Source organism: Chiloscyllium plagiosum, unplaced genomic scaffold (assembly GCF_037043375.1).
Source record: "Chiloscyllium plagiosum isolate Xiang-an unplaced genomic scaffold, Cpla_swu_hap1 HiC_scaffold_42, whole genome shotgun sequence".
NCBI lineage: Eukaryota > Metazoa > Chordata > Chondrichthyes > Orectolobiformes > Hemiscylliidae > Chiloscyllium > Chiloscyllium plagiosum.
The window spans coordinates 33,127,533-33,154,325 of NW_028270180.1; the positions used below are offsets into that span (position 1 = coordinate 33,127,533).

The 26,793-nt window shown below is 42.5% G+C and overlaps 1 protein-coding gene across 5 annotated transcripts in view; it reads right to left on the reverse strand.

The window, feature by feature from the left end:
- Window positions 1-7,824: 7,824 nt before the first annotated feature.
- lrrc61 (leucine rich repeat containing 61) overlaps window positions 7,825-26,793 on the reverse strand; it is a 42,037-nt gene continuing 23,068 nt past the window's right edge. For 2 of the 5 annotated variants that reach the window (XM_043680145.2, XM_043680147.2), the window contains exons 4-9: window positions 23,027-23,087; window positions 22,800-22,885; window positions 21,916-21,981; window positions 16,187-16,255; window positions 8,540-8,662; window positions 7,825-8,403 (exon numbers count right to left, since the gene is read on the reverse strand). In XM_043680145.2, the coding sequence (XP_043536080.1) occupies window positions 8,318-8,403; window positions 8,540-8,662; window positions 16,187-16,255; window positions 21,916-21,981; window positions 22,800-22,885; window positions 23,027-23,087 (491 nt within the window). In that variant the 3' untranslated portion in view covers window positions 7,825-8,317. Of the gene's footprint in view, window positions 8,404-8,539; window positions 8,663-14,017; window positions 15,206-16,186; window positions 16,256-21,915; window positions 21,982-22,799; window positions 22,886-23,026; window positions 23,088-26,793 lie in introns of those variants that run through there. The other 3 variants (XM_043680149.2, XM_043680148.2, XM_043680150.2) reach the window with 3 other exon arrangements.

The following is a 26,793-nucleotide window of genomic DNA, read 5'->3' on the forward strand; positions in this document are numbered from 1 at the left end:
GAGAGACTTAATTATCCTCTTAGGACTGGAGATTGGAATTCAGGAAAAAGAATTAGTTGTACAACTGGCAATGTTGACAGAGGATGTGGAGAGAGAGATAGACCCTAATGTATGGGCTAGAGAAGGGAATCGTGGAAAACTACAGATCCCTCCCCTTTTAATAAATTTAAAACGGAAAGGGGACGTTGTCTGTGAATGACAATATCCTATTTCCATAGAAGGTAAACGAGGACTGCAGCCAGTAATTGAAGGACTGATTAGAGATGGACTGTTGGAGCCATGTATGTCTCCTTATAATACCCCAATTCTACCAGTGCGGAAATCTGATGGAACTTATCGATTGGTTCCAGATTTGGGAACATTAAATCGAATAGTACAGATCAGGCACCCAGTGGTGCCAAACCCCTATACGTTATTAAGTAAGATCCCTCATGATCACAAATGGTTTAGTGTGATAGATTTAAAGGATGCCTTTTGGGCTTGTCCCTTGGCGGAGGAAAGTAGGAATTTGTTTGCCTTTGAATGGGAAGACCCTAAGACAGGATGGAAACAGCAATACCGATGGACTGTGCTCCCCCAGCGGTTTACGGAATCCCCCAATTTATTTGGACAGATGTTAGAACAAATATTAGAGAAATTTAGTAGCCCCAAGGGGACTACCCTGTTGCAGTATGTAGACGACCTCTTAGTATCAGGAATAAGAAGAGAAAGAGTAGTAGAAGCCACTAACAAATTATTGAATTTCCTGGGTCAGCAGGGCCTGCGAGTATCTAAAAACAAATTACAATATGTGGAGCAAGAAGTAAAATACTTGGGACATTTAGTGAGTGAGGGCAAGCGAAAGATAAGCCCGGAATGGATAGAGGAATAGTGGGGATGCCACTGCCCAGCACTAAACGGGAGCTATGCAAATTTTTGGGTCTAACGGGATATTGCAGATTGTGGATAGATTCCTACGCTCAGAAGACTAGGAAATTATATCTCAAACTATTAGAGGGGGAGCCAGAACATCTAAATTGGAATGATGAGGAAAAAGAACTAGTTGAGAAACTCAAAAGAGATCTGATTCATGCCCCCGTGTTAGCCTTACCTTCCCTAGATAAACCTTTCCACCTCTTTGCTACCGTAGATAAGGGAGCGGCTTTGGGAGTATTAACCCAGAGGTGGGGAGGGATGAGACAGCCAGTAGCATATCTTTCAAAGCTATTGGATCCAGTATCCCGAGGGTGGCCTGAGTGTGTGCAGGCCGTGGCTGCCACTGCACTGTTGGTGGAGGAGAGCAGAAAGCTTACGTTTGGGGGAGCCCGAATAGTAAGCACCCCCCACCAAGTGAGAACGATCTTAAACCAAAAATCTGGGCGATGGTTGACAGACTCGCGGATTTTGAAATATGAGGCGATATTAATAGAAAAAGATGATCTAGTGTTGGTCACTGACAATTGTTTAAATCCAGCTGCCTTTCTTTGGAAAGGGGAAGGAGACTCTCCTCAGAATCCAGGGCACGACTGCCTTGATATTATAGAATACCAAACTAAGGTCCGCAAGGTCTGAGGGATGTTCCACTTCATGCAGGGGCTAGACTTTTTATAGACGGGTCATCCCGGGTGACTGAAGGGAAAAGACATAATGGGTATGCAGTCGTAGATGGGGCGAAAGGTAGCGTGGTGGAGGCAGGAAGGCTGCCAAATGGGTGGTCAGCTCAGACCTGTGAACTCTATGCATTGGAAAGAGCCCTTAGGGCATTAGAAAATAAAGAGGGCACAGTATACACTGACTCTAAATATGCATTTGGTGTTGTGCACACTTTCGGAAAGATATGGCAGGAAAGAGTCAATAGTCGAGGGAAGGAATTAGTACATGAAGAATTGATTAATCGGGTCTTGGAATCTCTATTACTCCCCCGAGAGATAGCCGTAGTGCACGTGAATGGTCATCAGAAAGGAAATGAACCAGAGGTTAGGGGAAATAGATTAGCTGATGAAGTGGCTAAGTAAGCCACCCTGAACCCACAAGAAGTGGTGATTCATTCCCTAATACCTACTGTCCCAGGTCCTAGGGAAACTCCTATATTTACTGAAAGAGAAGAAAAAGAATTGAGAGATTTAGGGGCTACAAAAACAGCAGACGGGCATTGGAGGTTACCTGATGGAAGGGAAATGTTAAACAAAATGATGATGCGAGAGATTATGGCTATCCTACACCAAGGCAGCCATTGGGGAGTATAAGCAATGTGTGATTTAGTTCTTAGGGAATATGAATGTAAAGGAATATATACCATTGCTAAACAAATATGTGAGGGATGTATAATATGCAGAAAGGTAAATAAAAAAAGTCTTGAGAAAACAGGCCCCGGGAGGAAGAGACCCAGGATTGAGACCCTTCCAGAGTATACAAGTAGATTATACTGAACTACCTAGAGTAGGAAGACTAAAATATATGTTGGTCATAGTAGATCATCTATCTGGTTGGGTTGAGGCATACCCTCTAGCTACCGCCACTGCGAATGGGGTATCTAAAACAATATTAGAGCACATAATTCCCCGATATGGGCTAGTGAACCGTATAGATTCCGACCAAGGAACTCATTTTACCTCTAAAGTGTTACAGGGGGTAATGAAGGGGTTGGGAATTTCCTGGGAGTTCCATACTCCATGGCACCCGCCATCATCGGGAAGGGTTGAGAGAACGAACCAAACACTCAAACGACAGCTCTCTAAATTGATAATAGAAACCAGACTCCCTTGGATCAAATGTTTACCGATAGCTCTCTTGCGAGTATGAACAGCCCCAAGGAAAGATTTGGGACTATCCCCCTATGAAATCTTATTTGGATTACCTTATCCCGAAACTAAAGATTTGTTTTTAAAGAAGTATATACTGGGCTTGTCCTCCTCTTTATCTTTCCTCAGAAAACAGGATCTGTTGGCACAGACTCCGCCCCTTGAATTCACTGTTCACCCCATCCAGTCGGGTGATTGGATCTTAGTAAAATCATGGACAGAGCCTAAATTGCAGCCGGACTGGGAAGGGCCGTACCAGGCTCTTTTGACCACCGAAACGGCAATAAGGACGGCGGAGAAAGGCTGGACTCATTACACTCGGATCAAAGGGCCAGTGGACCCTCCAGCTGAGGAAGAAGTCTGGACAGCCAAATCAACGCAAGACCCACTGAAACTCAGACTTAAGAGACTTTGAGTAACTGATTATACAGTGGCGCCGCGAACGCAGGATTATTTCTGTAAGATTGTATATTAAGTCTTTTTGTGCTTCAGCATGATGATTAGAATACTGGGAATGCTTAGAGTTATGATGCTAACCCTCTTAGATTAGATTAGATTAGATTACATTACAGTGTGGAAACAGGCCCTTCGGCCCAACAAGTCCACACTGACCCGCCGAAGCGAAACCCACCCATACCCCTACATTTACCCCTTACCTAACACTACGGGCAATTTAGTATGGCCAATTCACCTGACCCTGCACATCTTTGGACTGTGGGAGGAAACCGGAGCACCCGGAGGAAACCCACGCAGACACAGGGAGAACGTGCAAACTCCACACAGTCAGTCGCCTGAGGCAGGAATTGAACCCAGGTCTCAGGCGCTGTGAGGCAGCAGTGCTAACCACTGTGCCACCGTGCCGCCCACCAGTATTGGGATTTTGTCAAATATCATTTTCATATGTATTATTAACAGTTCCTGAGTCTGATAATCCACAAGTAATAGACGCTGATGCATGCAGCTTAGTAAATTGTGGGGATGTAGATAATCAAAGACAGTACCGCAGCTCTGAGATACATCTTAAGTCCTATGGGGATGGCCTTGGGGATGGTACTTGGTGTAATGGTCTCGTCACAGGACACCGGGCCCCCTTCCGACCAGCTTGCGAAAACTACATGGCACGAAGCAATTCTGGGGGGGGGAAGACGGGGCACCTATGAGATACAATTAAATGAAACATTTGGGATAGAAATGAAAGCAAATGGGAAGGATTTCGTGGGCTCTTGTTTTCGAATTAGCGTAGGACAGGGGAAACGAGTAGAATTACTGGGTAATAAGATACAACCTTTCACCTCACCCAATGATCCTAAAGTAGTAAAAATTATAGAGGTAAAGGACTTGAAACAGACCATCGAAATAGAAACCGGGTACGGGGATGCAAATGCCTGGGTTGAATGGGTAAAATGTACTGTAAAAAGTCTGAACAAAAGCAATTGCTATGCATGTGCCTCTGGTCGGCCAGTGGCCCAGGTGATTAGATTAGATTAGATTAGATTACTTACAGTGTGGAAACAGGCCCTTCGGCCCAACAAGTCCACACCGACCCGCCGAAGCGCAACCCACCCATGCCCCTACATTTACCCCTTACCTAACACTACGGGCAATTTAGCATGGCCAATTCACCTGACCTGCACATCTTTGGACTGTGGGAGGAAACCGGAGGAAACTCACGCTGACACGGGGAGAACGTGCAAACTCCACACAGTCAGTTGCCTGAGGCGGGAATTGAACCCGGGTCTCTGGCGCTGCGAGGCAGCAGTGCTAACCACTGTGCCACCGTGCCGCCCACAAAGGTGGTTCCCTTTCCGCTCGGGTGGAAGCGAGACAGGAAGGGCATGAAATGTATGATAGCCCTGTATCAGGATGAGACTGCATGGAACGATAGGAATTGTTCCTCCCTATCTCTGATGTTCCCTCCCTTGGAGATGAAAGATGCAAAAGTCCCCCCCACATTTTCCGCTGCAGTTGGAAATCACACGTCGTGTGTGTGTAGACAAGGTACAAGTCGGTCGAGAGATTTGGGGGAGCTGAAATTATGTACAGAGATTAAGAATGTTACCGAAACGGAGAAGGGAGGGAACTACTCAGCACTAAAGGTTCCCCAAGCGGATCTGTGGTGGTACTGTGGAGGCAAAATATTGAGATCCACCCTATCTCCGGATTGGAGAGGGATATGTGCAGTTGTACAATTGGCAATTCCATTTACCCTGGCATTTGAGAAGGAAAAGATAGTAGGGAAAAAGGGAAGGAGTAAGAGATTACTGTTAGATACTTCTTTTGATGACAGGATTTATCTCGATTTGGTAGGAGTCCCTAGGGGAGTACCTGTTGAGTTCAAGGCTCCTAACCAGATTGCAGCAGGCTTTGAGTCAGCTCTCTTTTGGTGGGTAACAATTAATAAAAATGTAGATTGTATAAATTACATTTTCTATAATCAACAGCGATTTATAAATTATACAAGAGATGTGGTTAAAGGAATATCAGAACAGCTTGATGCGACAAGTAGAATGGCATGGGAAAACAGAATAGCTCTTGATATGATTTTAGCAGAAAAAGGGTGTGTGTGTGTGTGTGAGATGTTAGGAGGAAGCTGTTGTACCTTTATTCCTAATAATACTGTGCCTGATGGTTCAATTACTTGGGCCATACAGGGATTGACTACTTTAGCAGAGGAACTGGCTGAGAATTCAGGAGTAGACACATCTCTCATGGGATGGCTTGAATCCTGGTTTGTAAAATGGTAGGGGGTGGTGGTGTCTATCCTTACTTCCCTGATAGTAGTAGTCGGGGTATTGGTGGCCATTGGCTGTTGTATCATACCCTGTATACGAGGGCTCACCCAAAGACTGATTGAAACAGCCTTAATGAAACAGATGTCCCTAAAAGGGAATCAGACAGAGGAACTTTATCGACTAAATGATGAGGAGATGAGTGAGACCAAGATGAATGAAATCTCCGGAATGATGCTTGCAAATTTCGGGGGCGATGTTTAAAAAAAAATGCAGAAGATAATGGTAATTAAAAGAAAAAGGGGAAATTGTGGGATATAGGTAAATTAATGTTTCTTCTGCAGATCTGCAATTATAATTTCTGATACAGAGTAAATGAACTCACATCAGTGTGTAATTGTTTTAGCCAAGAGCTGAGTCAACAAGAATGGAAACTATGTAAAGGAAATATATAATATGTATGGGCAAATAGATAAGAAGTTGTAAGGGGATGACCTCGGCTTGTATAACAGTAGGTAAAAACATCTGTTTCCTACTTGTACGGAGACACAGGAACAAACCCTAATTAAAGAGGTCGTAAAGATCAGAGTGGCCTCCGGAGAGGCCCAGATCGAAAGAATATGCCTAACGATGACCTGCAGTGGGATGACGTCAAACGACCTTATGAGGCCAAAGATAAGCATTCTATCATGGACAAGGCCGGATAAGCAGGGATGGTGGGATCAGTCTGAGGGAAGTGATTGATGTAAATGGGGGGGGGGAACAATGAAATAAGAAAAAATATGTAGGGACCCAAATTATATAAATTTCGAGAGTTTGTTGAATTTGGTGTGTTTTTGTCCCTGCCTTGTGGACATTACACCCACTTGCAAGTGTAAAATAAAGGACACTGCTGATTCAGATTTTCGTCTCGGACTGCAATTATTGAAGTGAGTGAGCTTTGTTTCTCACATATTTTAAACAAAGTAGGCATTATAATTAAATAGTTTTAAATTGTAGAGGTATAACAGTTTATATAAACTGGCCTGGACATGGTCAACTGAAAGATTATGGTAAAGATGGTAAACCATTCTGTTTATATTAATTACAATTGAACTAGAACACTAAGTTAGGAGGCAGTCAGGTATGCACATGGGAGCATGAAATTCGAAAGAAATATGGACAGACTAAGTGAATGGATTTACCGGTGGCTAATGGAGTTCAATGTAGGAAAATGTGATATTACTTTGCATCCATTACAAGAAGAATACTTCCAAAATGAAGAGAAACCAGAAACTGGAAGAAGAAAATTACTTGACTTGTGTCCAAAAGACACAAATTATTTAGGCACAAAAATTAATCAAGGCTAATGAAAAGCTGGCCTTTAGCTCAAGTAACTGAGCTGGATATAAAACAGATGAGGTTATGATTCAGTTAAACATAGCCTTGTTTTAAAATGATAAGATTTGTTTCAGAAGTTCCATTGTAAAGAATCCTCGCTTTGAAACTGCAGAGATAAGAAATCATTATGAATTTCTAAGAACAACTGAGTTAGACTCTGACAACAGGTAAAAAAATGTCAAGTTAAAGAAGCTGTTTACAAGTTTCATATGAAAGGTTATCCAAGTTTTTTATTTTGTCCAAGCAGGGGGTTAAAGTGTTTATTGTGAAGGGTGGCACGGTGGCTCAGTGGTTTAGCACTGCTGCCTCACAGCAGCAGAGACCCAAGTTTGATTCCAGCCTCGGGTGACTGTCTGGGTGGAGTTTGCACATTCTCCCAGTGTCTGCATGGGTTTCCTCTGACTTCCTCCCACAATCCAAAAATGTACAGATTAGGTGAATTGGTCATGTTAAGTTACCCATAGTGTTCAGGGACGTGTAGGTTAGGTGCATTAGTCACATGTAAGCTTAGGTTAGGGGAATGGGTTTGGGTGGGTGACTCTTCAGAGGGTCAGTGTGGACATATTGGGCTGAAGAGCCTGTTCCCACAGTATAGGGATTCTAGGATTGTAAATATCTTCATTTGCTTCTGTATAACAAAGTTAAAATATAGAAATCTCATTTTGGAGATGTATTTTCTACAGCAACATTCAGGAAATAAATGTGCATTTTAATGTTACTGATGTGGGAAGTCTTCTGAGCATCAAAACCTCAGAACTTGGAGCAAGAGTAGGCAATTCGGCCGCTTAAGCCTGCCCTGCCATTCAATAGGAGTTTAATATGGGTGTGGTATTTCAAGATACAACACAAGGAAAGTCAATCAAATCACTCGTTCATTTAATCACCACACATGAATGATTTGTTCTAGCTAAATTGTCAAACTTGCAAGTTTTGAGCTGATTTAAAGCATTTTATTGCAGGTTTACAATAGTGAATGACTTAAAAAAAAACTGTATTGGGTCTAGAAAGTGTACAATTAATAAACATGCCACGCTTTCAGTCAAAAGTGAGGTAGTGAAACAGATTTAAATCCATACAGGTTAGATGTATTCCCTAGTTCATAAGCTTTGAGTTGTAAACACCTCACTTAAAAGATAATTAGGTGATCAGCCATAGTTTATGAAGAATCATAGGCATCTCTCTCCATTAGAGACAGACCAATGGCTTTCACTGCATGAGCACCACTGAGGGTAAGGCAAGGAGGCATATTTCCATGACTTAACGCACCTTTATATTTGTTCAGAAAACAATCAGAATTTAAAAGGACCATTTGTTTTCTTGGTTTGAACCGAGATTAAACAAAGATTCAGTTTAGGTGAGAAAACAGCAGCATCATCACAGTTCTTTGGGTTCTTGGGTTTCTGTAACTGTGTTTATTGCATGTGTTCATTACTTCCCACTACTCAGTGTCCTTTCTGATTTTTCAATGACATCAGCAGCCTTATTGTTGAGCTCTCTGCATTCCTTCAAAATATCTGTGTATTAAAAATAATGACCAGTCAGAATCATTAGTATTTAACAACATAACTGAAGCTTTAAAGTGTCAGAATTATATTTAAAATGGAATCACTAAATTGTATAGTCAGTCAAACATTGAGGAAGAACCCTTACTATAAAACTTCTCAACAGCTTCATCAGACTGAGTTTTCTGGATTGGTTTGAGCTCCCAGTAATTGTCCTCAACCCATTTCTTGGGAGCAGATATTTTGCCAATGGGACCAATGCTGCACATTTCTAAAAATAAGAATAAAATTGCATTTAGGTAGCACCTTTTGCAATGTCACAATGTCCAAAATTATTTCATTGTCAAAATACTTGAAGGCTACTTTTGTAATGTAGGAAACCTGCAGCTAATATGCACAAAGCCATCTGCCATCACAGCAATGTGTGAGTTGGTTGAGGGATTAGATTAGATTAGATTACTTTACAGTGTGGAAACAGGCCCTTCCGCCCAACAAGTCCACACCGACCCGCCGAAGCGTAACCCACCCATACCCCGACATTTACCCCTTACCTAACACTACGGGCAATTTAGCATGGCCAATTCACCTGACCTGCACATCTTTGGACTGTGGGAGGAAACCGGAGCACCCGGAGGAAACCCACGCAGACACGGGGAGAATGTGCAAACTCCACACAGTCAGTCGCCTGAGGCGGGAATTGAACCCGGGTCTCTGGCGCTGCGAGGCAGCAGTGCTAACCACTGTGCCACCGTGCCACCCACTAATTAATATTGACCAAGGAAAACACCACTACGTTTCGTCATATTACAAGAAGGTTAAGCAATTTCTTTATATTAGTTTATTCTGTAGAATGGAGTTAGTGTGCTGAGAAGATGAAATTGTGAGATAATGTGGAGTTACATCACCAACTGCTGGTTACAACCTTCAATTACAGAAGTTATCAGGACCAATTTCAGGAAATTTCCATTGTACCAGATGACATCAACATTTTCAAATGTAAAATATTGGCAAAATTGATGACATCAAGTATGGCTTACGGGGAGGAAATGTGCTCACGGAACACTAAAGTGTAAAAGTGGGAAAACATTCCAGAGAATACACAAAAGAATAATCAAACATGACTTTCAATACAATGCCATCCATTTTACATGTGATGGAATATTCACCACTTGCCTAGAGGATGTCAGTTTCAATAACACTCAAGAAGCATTACACACCCATGATAAAGCAATTGCTTGATTGACACCACATCCACAAACATCCATTTCCCTCACCAATGTTCAGTGGTACCAGTGTGTACCATCTACAAGATGCATTGCTATGAGTCACCAGAATTCCTTCACCATCCAAACCCATAATCCTGTCCATCTAGAAGGACAAGGGGAACAGATCCATGGGAACACCAACACCTGCAAGTTCCCCTTCAAGTCACACACAATCCCGACTTGGAAATCTATCACCCTTCCTTCAGTGTTGCTGGGTCAAAATTCTGAAACTTTTTCCCTGTCAGCACTGTGGGAGTTCATACAGCATATGGACTGCAGTTGTTCATGAAATCAGCTTATTGCCACCTCCTCAAGGGCAACTAGGTTCAGGCAGTAAATGCTGGACTAGACAGTGAAACAGACATGATCAAACAAAAGAACCATAATCAAAATGGGAGAGGAGGGCAAGGGTAAAATGATAAGACCTGTCCAATCTGATTGGTTGGCAGCACCAACAGTCTCCATTGCGATAATGAAGTCTACTAGAACTGGAAGCAGGCCCCAGGATGAAGATAGCTACGCTGCCCTGAACAAGTAACGGATTTTTGACTGGAAACCCAGGGAGGGTTGTGGGGACATGGGGCTGACAGGATTTGGAGGCCATACAGGGAGGAACAAAATATGGGTAGGATAATCCAGTGGGGAAAGTGAGGTCTGCAGATGCTGGAGATCAAAGTTGAATCCAGTGGCTTGACTAATTCAAATTCTGTCAAGGAAGCTGGTGGAACTTAAATTCAACAACGTAGAAGTCCTCACTCTTAGTCTTCTGTTTTTCTCTTTTTTTTGGTTTGGAACTGGGAGTTAAACTTCTAAAGAGACACCAAAGACAGATTTTTGCTTTTGGGAACTGGCCAGGAAGGTAATGCAAATTTAAGAAAGATTGCAAGAAGTGTAGACCAGTGAGTCTGACATCATTGGTGGGTAAATTGTTGGAGGGAATTCTGAGGGACAAGATTTACGTGCATTTGGAGAGGCAAGGTCTAATTAGGCTTTGTGCGTTGGAAATCATGTCTCACTAACTTGAATTTTTTTTTGAGGATGTGACCAAAAAGATAGACAATGTTGTCTACATTGATTTTGTCTTTGACAAGGATTCATATGGTAGACTGGTTAGCAAAATTAGATCACATGGGATTCAAGGAGAGCTTGTCAATTGGATACAAAATTGGCTTGATAGTAGAGGGTGGGGATGGAGGGTTGTTTCTCATACTGGAGGCCTATGGCCAGTGATATTCTGCAGGGATCAGTATTGGGTCCACCGTTGTTTATCATTTATATAAACAATTTGGAAGAGAATTTAGGCAGCACAGTTATTAAGTTTGCTGATGACACTAAAATTGGTGGTATAGTCAACAATAAAGAAGGTTATCTACGATTACAAAAGGATTTTGATCAATTGGGCCAATGGTCTGAGGAGTGGAAGATTGAGTTTAATTCGGATAAATGTGAGGTATTGCATTTTGGCAAAATGAACAAGGGCAGGACTGAGACAGTTAATAGTGAGGCGTTAGGTTATGTTATTAAACAAAGAGACTCAGGCATTCAGATATATAGTTCTTTGAAAGTTGCCTCTATTGCTCAGACCATTGAGTTTAGGAGTGGGATGTCATGTTGAAGTTGTGTAGGATGTTGGTGAGGCAAGTTTTGGAACATTGTGGTCACCCTACTAGAAGAATATTAGCAAATTGGAGAGGGCTTAGAAAATATTTCCAAGCAAGTTTCCAGCACTGGAGGCTTTGAATTATAAGGAGTGTCTGGATAGGCTGTGACTTTTTTCACTGAAGCATAGGAGATCGAGAGGTATCCTTATAGGGGTTTATAAAATCATGAGGAGCATAGCAAAAGTCTTTTCCCTGCAATAGGGAAGTTCAAAACTCAAGGGCATATTTTTAAGATGAGTGGAGACAGATTTGAAAAAGGGACCTGAGAGGCAACCTCTTCAGAGAGAGGATGGTTCAGATATGGAATGACCTGCCAGAGGAAGTGATAGATGCAGGTATATTTACCACATTTAAAAGACATTTGGACTGATACATGAATTGGAAACATTTAGAGGGATATGAGCCAAATGCAAGCAAATGGAACTTGTTTTAGTTTGGGAAACTTGGTCAGTATGGTTGAATTGCACTGAAGGTATGCTGTATGACTCTATAAAACTTAATTTCTGATCTAAGGACACTGTAGACAAACCAGCACTGAGCTGTCAATTAAGGGAAGACCAGTGCTAAATCCTAGGCAAAAGTGGGGACTGCAGATGCTGGAGTAAAGGCGAGAGTGTTGTGCTGGTTAAACACAGTAGACCAGGCAGCATCCAAGGAGCATCTTTCATGCTCCTCAGATGCTGCCTGACCTGCTGTGCTTTTCCAGCACCACACTCTCGAGTGCTAAATCCTAGCCAACCACAGATTTTTGATTGAAAACAGCAGAAACTAATTCTGACTGGGTTTTGGCATGAGGGCGAATTTTGGCTGCTTCTGAAAACTGCTGTTGTGTTTTGTTCTCTCTCTTTTTTTTCCCTCCAGTTATCCAATTGTTGAATGTTTTAGGAAAAGAATCCCAGTCTGTAAGTAGTAAGTAAATATTTCCACGAGTCTGCTGAAAATGTTTGCATTAACCAGTGACTTTAGAATTCAAATAAGATATACAATTCTACCTATCTGTGAACAAACCATTTTGTAAGGATTTCATGAAGACCTAGTAACCATCATTGGAAATGGTTTACTGAACTGGCAAAGTACAATTCTTTTGCTTTCTTTGTAATTTATCCCTTAACTGTCTGCACATCTGTGGCAGTCTCAAAAGGATTGAGCTTTAGATTGTAGATATTAATTAGATTGCATTGGTGCTTATGTGTTTGGCACAGTTACATTATAACTTAAAGATTAACATTTTATTAATAAACTTTGTGTCCAATATCTATTATTCATAAAGTCTGGTTAGGAACAGTTAGGCAAATTGGAGGGTCACTTAATGTTTTAATTTCATGGTATTGTGAATCCAGTGATAGGGAGGCTGATTTGGTTTAACTGACTATCCCTGTGACCTAAAAAAAAATCAATCTGGAAATGAAAACTAGTGTCAGTGATGATGACTAATTGATTTTTATAACAGTTCGTTGGTTTGCTAATGCCCTTTACGGAAGGATGTTTACTGTCGTCACCCGGTCTTGACTATGTAGGACTCTAGACGCTCACCATCTGTGGTTGACTCTTAACCTCCTTCTGAAATGGCGATAGAAAGCCGATCAGTTCAAGGACAATTAGGGATGGGTAACAGATGCTGGTTTTGTTAGTGATGCCATCATCAGTCAACAGTGTTTATTGGATAAGGGGAAACCAAAATAAATTCCTTCCACAATGCTGGACAGTAGCTTTGTAGTCCTGCAAATACCTCCAGTCATTATATGGTTAACTTCGCTCCCTTCTATGGCAGTAATAAAAGAAGAGGACAGCGCCTTGCATTAGATATTATACAGAGAACTGAAGCAACTAAACCTATCGGAGATCAGGAAAAATAAATGCTGCACCAGAGGTCAACAATTCTATTTGCTGCCTGTGTTTCTTCTCTCTTCATGTTGGACTTGAACATGGCATTTCTTCAGAAACTGCAAGGACTAAGGGGATTCCTTTAAGCCCTCAAGACACACCATTACCATGGAGTACAATGGGTGAGTGGGGGAGGGGATCCCCCACTCACTCATTGTACTCCCTCCCCCACTCACCCATCGTACTCTATGCTACTTTCTCCCCACCCCCACCCTCCTCTAGCTTATCTCTCCACGCTTCAGGCTCACTGCCTTTATTCCTGATGAAGGGCTTTTGCCCGAAACATCGACTTCGAAGCTCCTTGGATGCTGCCTGAACTACTGTGCTCTTCCAGCACCACTAATCCAGAATCTGGTTTCCAGCATCTGCAGTCATTGTTTTTACCTTTTTACACCATTACCATGCACGTGGTGCAGCACATCTCATCTGAATTTACATTTGAATCATTTACATGGTTGGAAAATAGGGCAGGCTGAAATCCAGGCCCATTAATCCCGCTGTTGATATCCCAACACATGCTATGATGGGGGTGCAATGCAAAACACATACGGTAATAACTCCTCAAAGACAGAGCCTTTAAAAGTAGTTATTTATTAAATCGCCTGCATTTTGTCATTTAAATGTTTCTACGTATAGTTATTTTACATTCAAAATCAAATTTCTGTGGTACATAGGTGTGATTTATTCAGAGTCACCAAAGACACATCGTAGAACCTTCCAGTATGCTTGCAGTTGACTGCCCTTCCAGCCATTGTTCTGCAACTCCTGATTACCCATTAAAATGTTCAGAGTCACAAAACAAAGAATTCTAAATTATAAAGATTGGTGTAATTAGTTCTGGAAAAAAAAAGATACCTTTAGTTTTTCCAAATCTATGCTTCTGTGAAGTGAGTCGATAAGTTGTACACTATACATTTGAGTGATTTGTTTTCTAACTTTTACTTTATAACTAAAGCCAATCTTTAACATTTCCAATTAGTTCTCCTTGATTGCCAGTTTCAAATTTTAAAAAGCATAAACCTTAATGTTAAGGATTTAAATTTACTGGGTAATTTCCAGCGCCATACTTTTGACTCTGATCTCCAGCATTTGCAGTCCTCACTTTCTCCTAGTCTGGGTAATTGATGAATATCACATTATTGGCACTTGGAATACAGCAGAAACTGCTTCCATGGCATTCCTACACTTTACATTTCTTCAGTACTGCACCCATATAGATATGTATGTGTGTGTTTTGGTGCAGTCGTGCCCCTGTTTTTTTAAAACATTAGGATCAGTTATCATCACAGAAGGATAAACAACAACACAGGATAAAACTTGCTACAAATATGGTAAGATTGAAAGCACATAATTCTCACTAACAAGATTTTAAAACATTTGTTCATGGAACATGGATGTAGCTGGCTGGGCCAGCATTTGTTGCCCATCCCTAAATGCTCTTGAGAAGATGATGGTGAGTTCTCTACTTGAACCACTTCCCCCCCTAGAGAGTAAGAGCATCCACAGCACAAAGGGTAGGAGTTCCAGGACTTTTACCCAGTAATGGTGAAGGAGTGGGTGATACATTTCCAAAAGAAGGTGATACATTTCTAAGTCAGGATGGTGATGGTTGGAGGAAACTTGCAGTGGAGGTATTTCCATGTTTTTCATCCTGGTCAGTGTTAGAGGCTGCCAGTTTAGAAAGTATTGCTGAATTGTTGCAGTGCAATTTGGAGATGGTAGACACTGCTGCTACTGTGTAGGCGCTGGAGGAATTAATGTTGAAGTAGGTGGATAGGGTGTCAATCAAGTGGAATGCTTTGTCCTGGATGGTGTCAGGCTGCTTGAGGTGATGCAGCTATGATTATCCAGGTTAGTGGAGAATATTCTGTAACACTCTTGATATGTGTCTTATAAATGATGGACAGGCTATGAGGTGATGATTTGTGGTGGTGGTGGTGTCCCTATCCTGGATCCAGAGGCCTGTGCTCAACTCCTGGCTCTCCAGAGGTAAAAACAACATTTCTAAACAGGTTGATTAGAAAAACAGAAACAGAAATGCAACAGAACAAAATGTTAACTTTAAAATAAGGCACAATTAATGGTCAGCGAGGTACAGGAAGATAGAGAACAGTACTGCTACAAATAATATAAAGTGTAATCAAAACATGGGAAGAAAACAACTGAAAATAGATTAGAGTGTGAACAGGATTTGACTTGAGCATTTAAACTATGGATAGATTCAACCAAAGCACAAAATTAAGGGCTGAATGCCCCCCTTCCGTGCTGTATTACTCTATAGCAAGCCTCTCCAATATGAAGCCAATTATGTAGCTATCCTTGCATGTAGCAAGCACTTCCTGTAATATTATGTACATTCCCTGTAACACTTTCCTTGTCATACTTTATTAATAACACCTCCAGCACTTTATCATCAAATATCCCCAATGTTATTAAAAAGCCTATTTATTAATTTACTGTAACACCTTAGAATATTAGTTATTAAAACTGAGGGAGATAGAACATAGAACAATACAGTGCAGAACAGGCCCTTTGGCCCTTGATGTTGCGCCGACCTGTGAACTATTCTCAGCTAGTCTCCCTACACTATCCCAAAATCATCCATGTGCTTATCTAAGGATTGTTTAAATCTCCCTAATGTGGCTAAGTTAACTACATTGTCAGTACGGCATTCCACACCTAAGAAGAAAGAAGTCAAAACATTGCTTGGAAAAATGATCAGATATAATTGTTTATCCATCAAAGGATTAAAACAAAAATGTTTGTTCAGTTAGCAGTGACGTTACTTTAATCACAAAACAAAATCGAATTTCTGAAAATATAGAAATAGTAAGGTGCCTGAGAAATAAACTAGATCAGGACTACAATGGAAGAAACGTAATCAGAAGCCCAAAATCAAAAAGCACTCAGCACTCACTTGGGTCTGAAGTGAAAATGTGCATTCATTTACAATCTTAGCAATATTATAACAAAAAGGCACTAAACCTTTCAGAGAATCTTCCATCTTTTTGCAGAGCTGATACAAATCGCTACCCCTTCCTGATAGCCTCTCTCCTGCAAATAAGAACCAGAGAAAAAAAAATTTTAAAGCCTCAAGCATCTCAATATTTAAAACTTTTTATTTGTTCTTTCCATCAAATTTAAGAATCAAATTCATTCACTGCACAATTTGAATTATTTTACATCAATGATAGAAAATAGAAGCTATGAGTATCAACAGAATAAATGTTAACTGCAATGGAACAGAGAGAAAAATGTTTTACTAAAAACAGCTCTCTCATCAACATGGAACTTTCCATTTAATTTTTTTCTATAAATTCTACTTCTGTGGGCGGCACGGTGGCACAGTGGTTAGCACTGCTGCCTCGCAGCGCCAGAGACCTGGGTTCAATTCCCGACTCAGGCGACTGACTGTGTGGAGTTTGCACGTTCTCCCCGTGTCTGCGTGGGTTTCCTCCGGGGGCTCCGGTTTCCTCCCACAGTCCAAAGATGTGCAAGTCAGGCGAATTGGCCATGCTAAATTGCCCGTAGTGTTAGGTAAAGGGGTAAATGTAGGGGTATGGGTGGGTTTCGCTTCGGCGGGTCGGTGTGGACTTGTTGGGCCGAAGGGCCTGTTTCCACACTAAGTAATCTAATCTAATCTGTGCAAGAACAATGATCACTCTCGAACCTTAAATATTCAATCAAAAGCAAACATAGGTTTCCATAGAGAGTAGGGTTTCACTGATAGCAGCAACATTGATTTTATATCTCACAAGCTGCCAAAGAAAGTAGGGCTGTTCTCCGAGAAGGCATTCACAGCTCGGATTGTCTATCAGGTTCCACAAGTTCCAAGCCCTGTATTGTATTGGCCGGGTGTGTTTTCAACTGCAAGAGTGTTGATCCTACCAGATGCAATTTCATGGTCAGGACAACTTGGCACAACCTATTTGCACTTTTTGTAGCCCCTTTCTTTTTGTAAATGAAGTGAGTAGAGGGAATCCTATAAAGGAACAATTGGGATCTTGGGTGCTACTGTCAAATTCCATTCTGAATCCAAGAGGTCATTGTCAATCAGGTATCTACTGTCCATGTATGCTTACAGATGTGTGTCATGGCCCTATCTCAAACATTACATGTCTGTTGCCATAAGGCTTTTCAATGTCCTGGCCAAGGGCTGCACATGATCTTTTCACATGAAGTCAGTTTGCATTGCACAACTGCAGTCTTGATGGGTTGCTAATATCTATATTTAGAGTGCCATGGTGGCTCAGTGGTTAGCACTGCTGCCTCACAAGCCAGGGACCCAGGTTCGATTCCCACCTTGGGCGACCGTCTGTGTGGATATTGCACATTCTTCCAGTGTCTGCGTGAATTTCTTCCCACAATCCAAAGATGTACAGTTCAGGTGAACTGGACATGCTAAATTGCCCACAGTGTTAGGTGCATTAGTCAGGGATAAAAAATAGGGTAGGGGAATGGGTCTTGGTGGGTTATTCTTCAGAGGATCAATGTGGACTTGTTGGGCCAAAGGGCCTGTTTCCATACTGTAGAGAATCTAATCTATTCTATCCAGTAGTATAGCAATTCTTTATGCCTGCAGAGTGCAAGCCACTGCAGCCACACAGGTAGCCTTCACAGCCACTGGTGCATGCTTGCCTCATTCAGCTCACTGTCCTGCTGATCAGGACTTGTGGATCATTTAAACTCAGACTCATCTCTCTGCACTAGTTTAGATCAGTGTAGCAGGGTAACTTTCTGCAGATTTTAGCTGGGTCAGTCTTGGTGGACCTTTTCCTCCACTACATCGATGACTGTATCGGCACTAGCTCATGCTCCCACGAGGAGGTTGAATAGTTCATCCACTTTACTAACACCTTCCACCCCGACCTCAAATTTACCTGGACCGTCTCAGACTCCTCCCTCCCCTTCCTAGACCTCTCCATTTCTATCTCTGGCAACCGACAGACATTTACTATAAACCGACCGATTCCCACAGCTACCTAGATTACACCTCCTCCCACCCTGACCCCTGTAAAAACGCCATCCCATATTCCCAATTCCTTTGCCGCATCTGCTCCCAGGAAAAGCAATTCCAATACCAAACAACCCAAGTGGCCTCCTTCTTCAAAGACCGCAATTTCCCCTCAGACTATCCTCTCCACCGCATCTCCTCTGCCCTTGAACACCACCCCTTCAATCGCCACCAGGACAGAACCCCACTGGTCCTTACCTACCACCCCACCAACCTCCAGATACATTGTACCATCCTTCGTCATTTCTGCCACCTCCAAACAGACCCCACCACTAAGGATATATTTCCCTCCATCCCCTATCAGCGTTCCGGAAAGACCACTCCCTCCGCGACTCCCTCGTCAGGTCCACACCCCCCACCAACCCAACCTCCACTCCCGGCACCTTCCCTTGCAACCGCAAGAAATGCAAAACTTGCGCCTACACCTCCCCCCTCACTTCCCTCCAAGGCCCCAAGGGATCCTTCCATAGCCGTCACAAATTCACCTGCACCTCCACACACATCTACTGCATCCACTGCACCCAATGTGGCCTCCTATACATTGGCGAGACAGGCCGCCTACTTGCGGAACGTTTCAGAGAACACCTCTGGGACACCTGCACCAACCGCCCTCTGGCTGAACACTAACTCCCTCTCCCACTCTGCCAAGGACATGCAGGTCCTTGGCCTCCTCCATCGCCAGACCATGGCAACACGATGCCTGGAGGAAGAGCACCTCATCTTCCGCCTAGGAACCCTCCAACCACAAGGGATGAATACAGATTTCTCCAGCTTCCTCATTTCCCCCTCCCCCAACCTTATCTCAGTCCCAACCCTCTGACTCAGCACCGCCTTCTTGACCTGCAATCTTCTTCCCGACCTCTCTGCCCTATCACCCTCACCTTAACCTCCTTCCATCTATCGCATTCTCAACGCCCCTCCCCCAAGTCCTTCCTCCCTATCTTTTATCTTAGCCTGCTTGGCACACCCTCCTCATTCCTGAAGAAGGGCTTATGCCCGAAACGTCGATTCTCCTGCTCCTTGGATGCTGCCTGACCGGCTGAGCTGTTCCAGCAACACATTTTTCAGCTCTGATCTCCAGCATCTGCAGTCCTCACTTTCTCCCAGTCTTGGTGGATACACAAGTTATGAGCAGAACTACAGCCAGTCCACCTTAGTGGGATGTGAAGAGCAGAAGAAAAGTACCACTTGGCAAAACTGTTGTGATAAGTCGGCTTTACTAACATACTTCTTGCTGAGTGAGAATTTATTTTCATTTAACTCACTGCTCACTGTGCTGGAATCCATACCTGCCAGATTCCAGTCACAACCATATTGCTTGTAGGGAACAGATAGCTCACTCTAAGACCCTTGGAGGGGAGGACCAGTGAAAGGCAAAATGGAAAGTTTCCCTCCCTGTGCTCTTAACAGTATATTGATCAAGGAAGAACAGAGTACTCAGGATGGAAAATAATCACAGAAAATGGGGGAGATACTAAATGAATATTTTGCATCAGTATTTACTGTGGAAAAGGATATGGAAGATATAGACTGTAGGGAAATAGATGGTGACATCTTGCAAAATGTCCAGATTACAGAGGAGGAAGTGCTGGATGTCTTGAAACGGGTAAGAGTGGATAAATCCCCAGGATCTGATCAGGAGTACCTGAGAACTCTGTGGGCAGCTAGAGAAGTGATTGCTGGGCCTCTTGCTGAGATATTTGCATCATCGATAGTCACAGGTGAGGTGCCAGAAGACTGGGGGTTGGCAAACGTGGTGCCACTGTTTAAGAAGGGTGGTAAAGACAAGCCAGGGAACTACAGATCAATGAGCCTGACCTTGGTGGTGGGCAAGTTGTTGGAGGGAATCCTGAGGGACAGGATGTACATGTATTTGGAAAGGCAAGGACTGATTAGGGATATAGTCAACATGGCTTTGTGCGCGGGAAATCATGTCTCACAAACTTGACTGAGTTTTTTGAAGAAGTAACAAAGAAGATTGATGAGGGCAGAGTAGTAGATGTGATCTATACAGACTTCAGTAAGGCATTCGACAAGGTTCTCTATGGGAGACTGATTAGCAAGGTTAGATCTCATGGAATACAGGGTGAACTAGCCATTTGGATACAGAACTGGCTTAAAGGTAGAAGACAGAGGGTGGTGGTGGAGGGTTGTTTTTCAGACTGGAGGCCCGTGACCAGTGGAGTGCCACAAGGATCGGTGCTGGGTCCTCTACTTTTTGTTATTTACATAAATGATTTGGATGCAAGCATAAGAGGTACAGTTAGTAAGTTTGCAGATGACACCAAAATTGGAGGAGGTGTAGTGGACAGCGAAGAAGGTTACCTCAGATTACAACAGGATCTGGACCAGATGAGCCATTGGGCTGAGAAGTAGCAGATGGTGTTTAATTCAGATAAATGCAAGGTGCTGCATTTTGGGAAAGCAAATCTTAGCAGGATTTATATACTTAATGGTAAGGTCCTAGGGAGTGTTGCTGAACAAAGAGACCTTGGAGTGCAGGTTCATAGCTCCTTGAAAGTGGAGTCACAGGTAGATAGGATAGTGAAGGCGGCTTTTGGTATGCTTTCCTTTATTGGTCAGAGTATGGAGTACAGAAGTTGGGAGGTCATGTTGCGGCTGTACAGGACATTGATTAGGCCACTGTTGGAATATTGCATGCAATTCTGGTCTCCTTCCTATCAGAAAGATGTTGTGAAACTTGAAAGGGTTCAGAAAAGATTTACAAGGATGTTGCCAGGATTGGAGGATTTGGGCTACAGGGAGAGGCTGAACAGGTTGGGGCTGTTTTCCCTGGAGCGTCGGAGGCCGAGGGGTGACCTTATGGAGGTTTACAAAATTATGAGGGGCATGGATAGGATAAATAGTCAAAAAGTCTTTTCCCTGGGGTCAGGGAGTCCAGAACTAGAGGGCATGGATTTAGGGCAAGAGGGGAAGATATAAAAGAGACCTAAGGGGCAACATTTTCACACAGAGAGTGGCAGGTGTATGGAATGAGCTGCTAGAGGAAGTGGTGGAGGCTGGTACAATTGCATCATTTAAGAGGCATTTGGATGGGCATATGAAGAGGGAGGGTTTGGAGGGATATGGGCCAGGTGCTGGCTGGTGGGACTAGATTGGATTGGGATATCTGGTCAGCGTGGATGGGTTGGACCGAAGGGTCTGTTTCCATGCTGTACATCTCTATGACTCTATAATTATTGGAATATTCTCCTTTGGCCATCAAATTTGACTGATTACCACAAGAAGCAGTCAGAGTCAATCCTGTAGTCACAATAAGGGCAACTTGGGAGAGAGAAAAAAAAAGAGTTGCCCATGAACATTCCCTGTGTTTACATTTTTACAACAATCTAATCTAGGTTTCCAAATTCAAGTTTGCAGGTTGTTAATTCAGTATTACAACCACAAGTGTCTGTTTCTGTAAATACATAAGAACTAACAGCAGTAGGTCATTCAGCCCCTCAAGCCTGCCTTGGCATTCTATAAGATCATGGCTAAGCTGTCCCAGGCCTCAAGTCAACTATTTTTTTGTGCCAGGTTCTCATAGCCCCTCAAGTACAAAACAATTCAGTACAGGAGGCCTAATGGAGGGCCTAAGCATTGCGAAAATTAACAAAGCTGGTGCACTGCAATCCAAACTTTAAAAACTCAAACAAATTTGACTGTGTAATAGACTCTAAAACAGGACAAGTTTACTCACCATCTAAGGATTTGATTTTCGGAAAGATTTCCAACATTGCACTGTGATACGCAGTGTTCATACAAACTGAAAAACAAGCTTCATCATATCATACTGTAAAAATGATAGTTCTTACATCAAAATGCTCACATTTGACTTGAGCATTTTACAGTGCCAACAAGGTGTTACCATGGAAGCAGAAATTATTCTACCTTTTAAAGCGTTTTAACATTGCACTAAAATATGTGCTGCGTCACATTTGTACAGGCACCATTACACAGCGACTAAGTAGCTTTAAATGAGACACCCTTCCTTTAACCTTGCATCATTACTTGCAGCCAAGGTACCATAAATAATCGAAGGCTGAGGATTTATCTCCTGCTTCGCGACTGATGTAATCCTGCCACTTACATAGACGAAAAAAACATATCAGGAAAGGAATTATCCAGATTCATGTCCAATTATTTTATTGCTTTCAAAGATTAAAAGACTTTCATTTATCCTGAGTCTTCATGACCTCAGGATGTACGAGAATGTTCTACAGTTACTGAGATACTTTCTGTTTTGAAGTGTAGTCACTGAGCAATGTTTGAAAATGTGGCAATCAATTAATGCACAGCAAGATCCCACAAACAGTAATGTGATAATGACTAGGAAGTCTGTCTTAATGAAATTAGTTGAGGATAAATATTTTCTGGGATAACTTCCTCTACTCTTCTTATTTGAAATAGTAGCGCCACAAGACCTGAGAGAGTAAGTAGGGTCTCAATTAAATATTATACCTGAAAGACTGGACCTCTAAGAAATGCCTGTTAGCCCAGATTTGCTTGGGAAATCTATGAACCTTCTAATTCAGAGGCAAAATTGATGGAAGCTGAACCATTACTTGGAGCAAAACAAGTTACCTGGATTACTAAAGTTGCAAACAGTGTCTTTCAACCGAATCACCTCCAGATTCTTCAGCTCAGAGAGGGACCGAAGACTATCAACACTACAAGATAAGGCAGGTGTTTAAAAGCAAGATTTTGCTTAATATAGCACTACCTAAATGCAACAACTTTTGCTGAACATGGGATTGTAAAGAACACAATATAAACTCGATATAAAGGGCAGAAAAAAAACACACATTTACCTGCTAATTAGGTTTCCTGATAAATTGAGGTTTTGTAGGTTTTCACAGGAGCATAGGGGATCTGTGATAGCAAAATAAAGTGTCTTTTTAAACATCTCCCAAAAATAAAAGCTAAAGAATGCGGATTTTTCATTACAACTGGTACTGCTCCTTCCAAACTGAAGGTTGCACCCATCACTACATACCCTGGTGGGGAACAGGGTATGGGAGAGTTTGAGTATGTGTGTGAGAGAGGGGTTTTTTGGTGGCGGTGGGGGGGGGGGGGGGGGGGGGGGGGGGGGGGGGGGGGCAGGGTGCAAAGGCAGTCTGGAAAGTGTGGGAGATGACAAAGATTGGTTGGGAGTGATTCAGAACATTTCAAAGCTGCACATCTTTGTTACCAAACCCTTGAATGGCGCAGACCAGAACTCTCACACTGCTTGTTCATGAAAACCTTTCTGGAATTTATATTCGGAGTAAATGTTATTTCTAAGAGCAATTTGTTTCTAAACTTAGGATTCCTTGCTGAATGATTACATTCCCAGCTCCAGAACCTTCAAACAGAGTGTTCCGAGGGATCTTAATACATCTGGTGATCTGAAAATCCACAGCAGAACTTTCTTCAAGTCTGAGGCATTAAATCTATTCATTCCATTCAGGAGCAGAGTTCTCTATTTTAAAGAAAAACAGCTATTACAGATGTTCAATAAAGGTGAAATGTGTAGATGCCCACAAAACAGACATTACTAAAATGGACCAGCTGTGATAAAGATTACATCTTCTCCAGCATGGCATGGGTTATTTGGCCTATGCTGGAGCCACACAAACCTCCTCACAATCTCATTTCAACTGGTTCCTCCACTTTACGCAAATAAAATCTCGCTTTTGATTTTATAATACAATTTGATTCAATCACTGTTTCCTGAGTTTTTTATCAAATAAATACCCTTCAATTTATCTGGCACTTTTGCCATTACCAGCCATGCTTACACCATCCAACCCAGGAAGGTTAAGAGTGACAGAGAGTCTCTTGCCGTATCTACCTCTTGGGAAAATGCTATCATGTAATATTCCTGCTAGTTTAGCTTGTGACAACTGACAACAGCAGTCCCAATCTTGTCAGTACATTCTGCTACTTACCTGTAGCACACAATCTGATTATCTGCCTCTGTGCAAAAATATCTGGCAGCTCATTCCATACATGCATCACCATCTGCATGAAAAAGTTGCCCCTTAGGTTGCTTTCAAATCTTTCCCCTCTCACCTTAAACCTACTCCCTCTAGTTTGTACTCCCCCACCCTATGAAAGAAAGTTTGGCTCGTCACCTTTTCCATAGCTCTCACAATTTTATACATTTCTGTAAGATCACCCCTCAACCTCCAACGCTCCAGGGAAAATAGCCCCAGTCTATTCAACCTCTCCCTATAGCTCAAATCTTTCAACCCTGGCAACATCCTTGTAAATCTTTTCTGAACCCCTTAAATTTCACAACATCCTTTCTATAGCAGGAAGACCAGAGTTGAACGCAGTTTTCCAAAAGTGGCCAAACCAATATCCTGTACAGCTGCAACATGACATTCCAACTCCCATACTCAATACTCTGACCAAGGCAAGCATACCAAATGCCTTCTTCACTATCCTACCTACCTGTGACTCCACTTTCAAGGAACTATGGATCTGCACTCCAAAGATCCTGGGGAGTGTTCAGCAACACTCCCCAGGACCTTACCATCAAGTGTCTTGATTTGCAAAATGCAGCACCTCACATTTATCTAAAATCAACTCCATCTGCCACTCCTCCGCCCTTTGACCCATCTGATCAAAGTCCAGTTGTTCTCCGAGGTAACCTTCTTCGCTGTCCACTACACCACCACCAATGGTGTCATCTGCAAACTTAGTAACCATACCTTTGTTCACATCCAAATCATTTATGTAAATAACAAAAACTAGTGAATTCAGCACTGATCCTTGTGGCACACCACTGGTCACAGACAACCAGTCTGAAAAGCAACCCTCCACCACCACCCTCTGTCTTCTACCTTCAAGCCAGCTCTGTATTCAAATGGCTAGATCTCCCTGTATTCCATGTGATCTAACCTTGCTAACCAGTCTACCATGAGGAACCTTATCAAAAGCCTTACTGAAGTCCATATAGATTATACCCCCACTGCTCTGCCTTCATCAATCCACTTTGTTCCTGAAATTGAAGTAGAAAGTGCTGTTGAGACTGAACAGGTCTGACAGCAACTGTGGAGTGAAAAACACTTGACATTTTGAGTCCAATATAAGTTGTTTCTTCAGAACCTTCAGTTCTTTTTCAGTTCCAAAGGAGACACATTTGGAATTGAAACAAACTCTTCCTTCAACAGATGCTACCAGACCTCCATTATTATTTTAGTACATAATTGTGACTTTTTGCCATTAATTGAAGGATATTATTCCAATATATAATGCTCTCACTTGCAAAACTGCATAGTTGGGTAGATCATGATGCCTGTAAAATTAGAGGGGGATGGATAGGGTAAATAGACAAGGTCTTTTCCCTGGATTGGGGAGAATCCAGAACTAGATAGCATAGGCTTAGGGTGTGAGGGGAAAGATTTAAAAAGGGACCTAAGGGGTAACTTTTCCCACACAAAGGGTGGTGCACGAATGGAATAAGCTGCCAGAGGAAGTGGAGGAGGCTGGTACAATTACAACATTTAAAAGGAATCTGGATGGGTATATGCATAGGAAGAGATTAGAGCAATATAGGCCAAATGTTGACAAATAGGACTAGATTAATTTAGTATGATTGAGTTGGACCAAAGGGTTTGTTTCCATGCTGTACAGCTCTGACTATTTTCAGTATCCACAGTATTTTGCCTTTTTTTAGATTAGATTACATTACAGTGTGGAAACAGGCCCTTCGGCCCAACAAGTCCACACTGACCCGCCGAAGCGCAACCCACCCATACCCCTACCTTTACCCCTTACCTAACACTACGGGCAATTTAGCATGGCCAATTCACCTGACCTGCACATCTTTGGACTGTGGGAGGAAACCGGAGCACCTGGAGGAAACCCACGCAGACACGGGGAGAACGTGCAAACTCCACACAGTCAGTCGCCTGAGGCGGGAATTGAACCCAGGTCTTAGGCGCTGTGAGGCAGCAGTGCTAACCACTGTGCCCACATCATGTCTGCATTAATATTTCTTGACATTAAAATTGCATGATCCACAGAAACTTATGCATCTCTATGACAAGGGTGCCTGACATCATAGTTACTCTTCAGGATAGCATCTCTCACATCCATGCAATCAGACAATGGATGTAATATTGCAGGCAAGCAGCATAGATTCATGAACTGTACAGCATGGAAACAGACCCTTCGGTCCAACTCATCCATCTCAACCAGATAGTCTCAATTAATCTAATCCCATTTGCATCTTGAACTATGGAGCATTACATTGGTACTGCATTAGAGTTTCAAATGAACTCTTCTGGAGGTTCTTGTCACAATGCATAGTTAACAATGAAATGCTGTTCAATAACTGCAACAATCCTCTGCTGAGACACAAACTCCAAATAGAATAATAGAATCACAGAATCCCTACAGCGCAGAAGTGGGCCATTTGGCCCATCGAGTCCACACCAACCTTGCAAAGAGCATCCCATCCAGACCGACCCACCCATCCTATCCCTGAATTTCCCATGTCTAATCCATCTAGCCTGCACATCCCTGGACACTATAGGCAATTTACTATAGCCAATCCACCTAAACTACAAATCTTTGAACTGTGGCA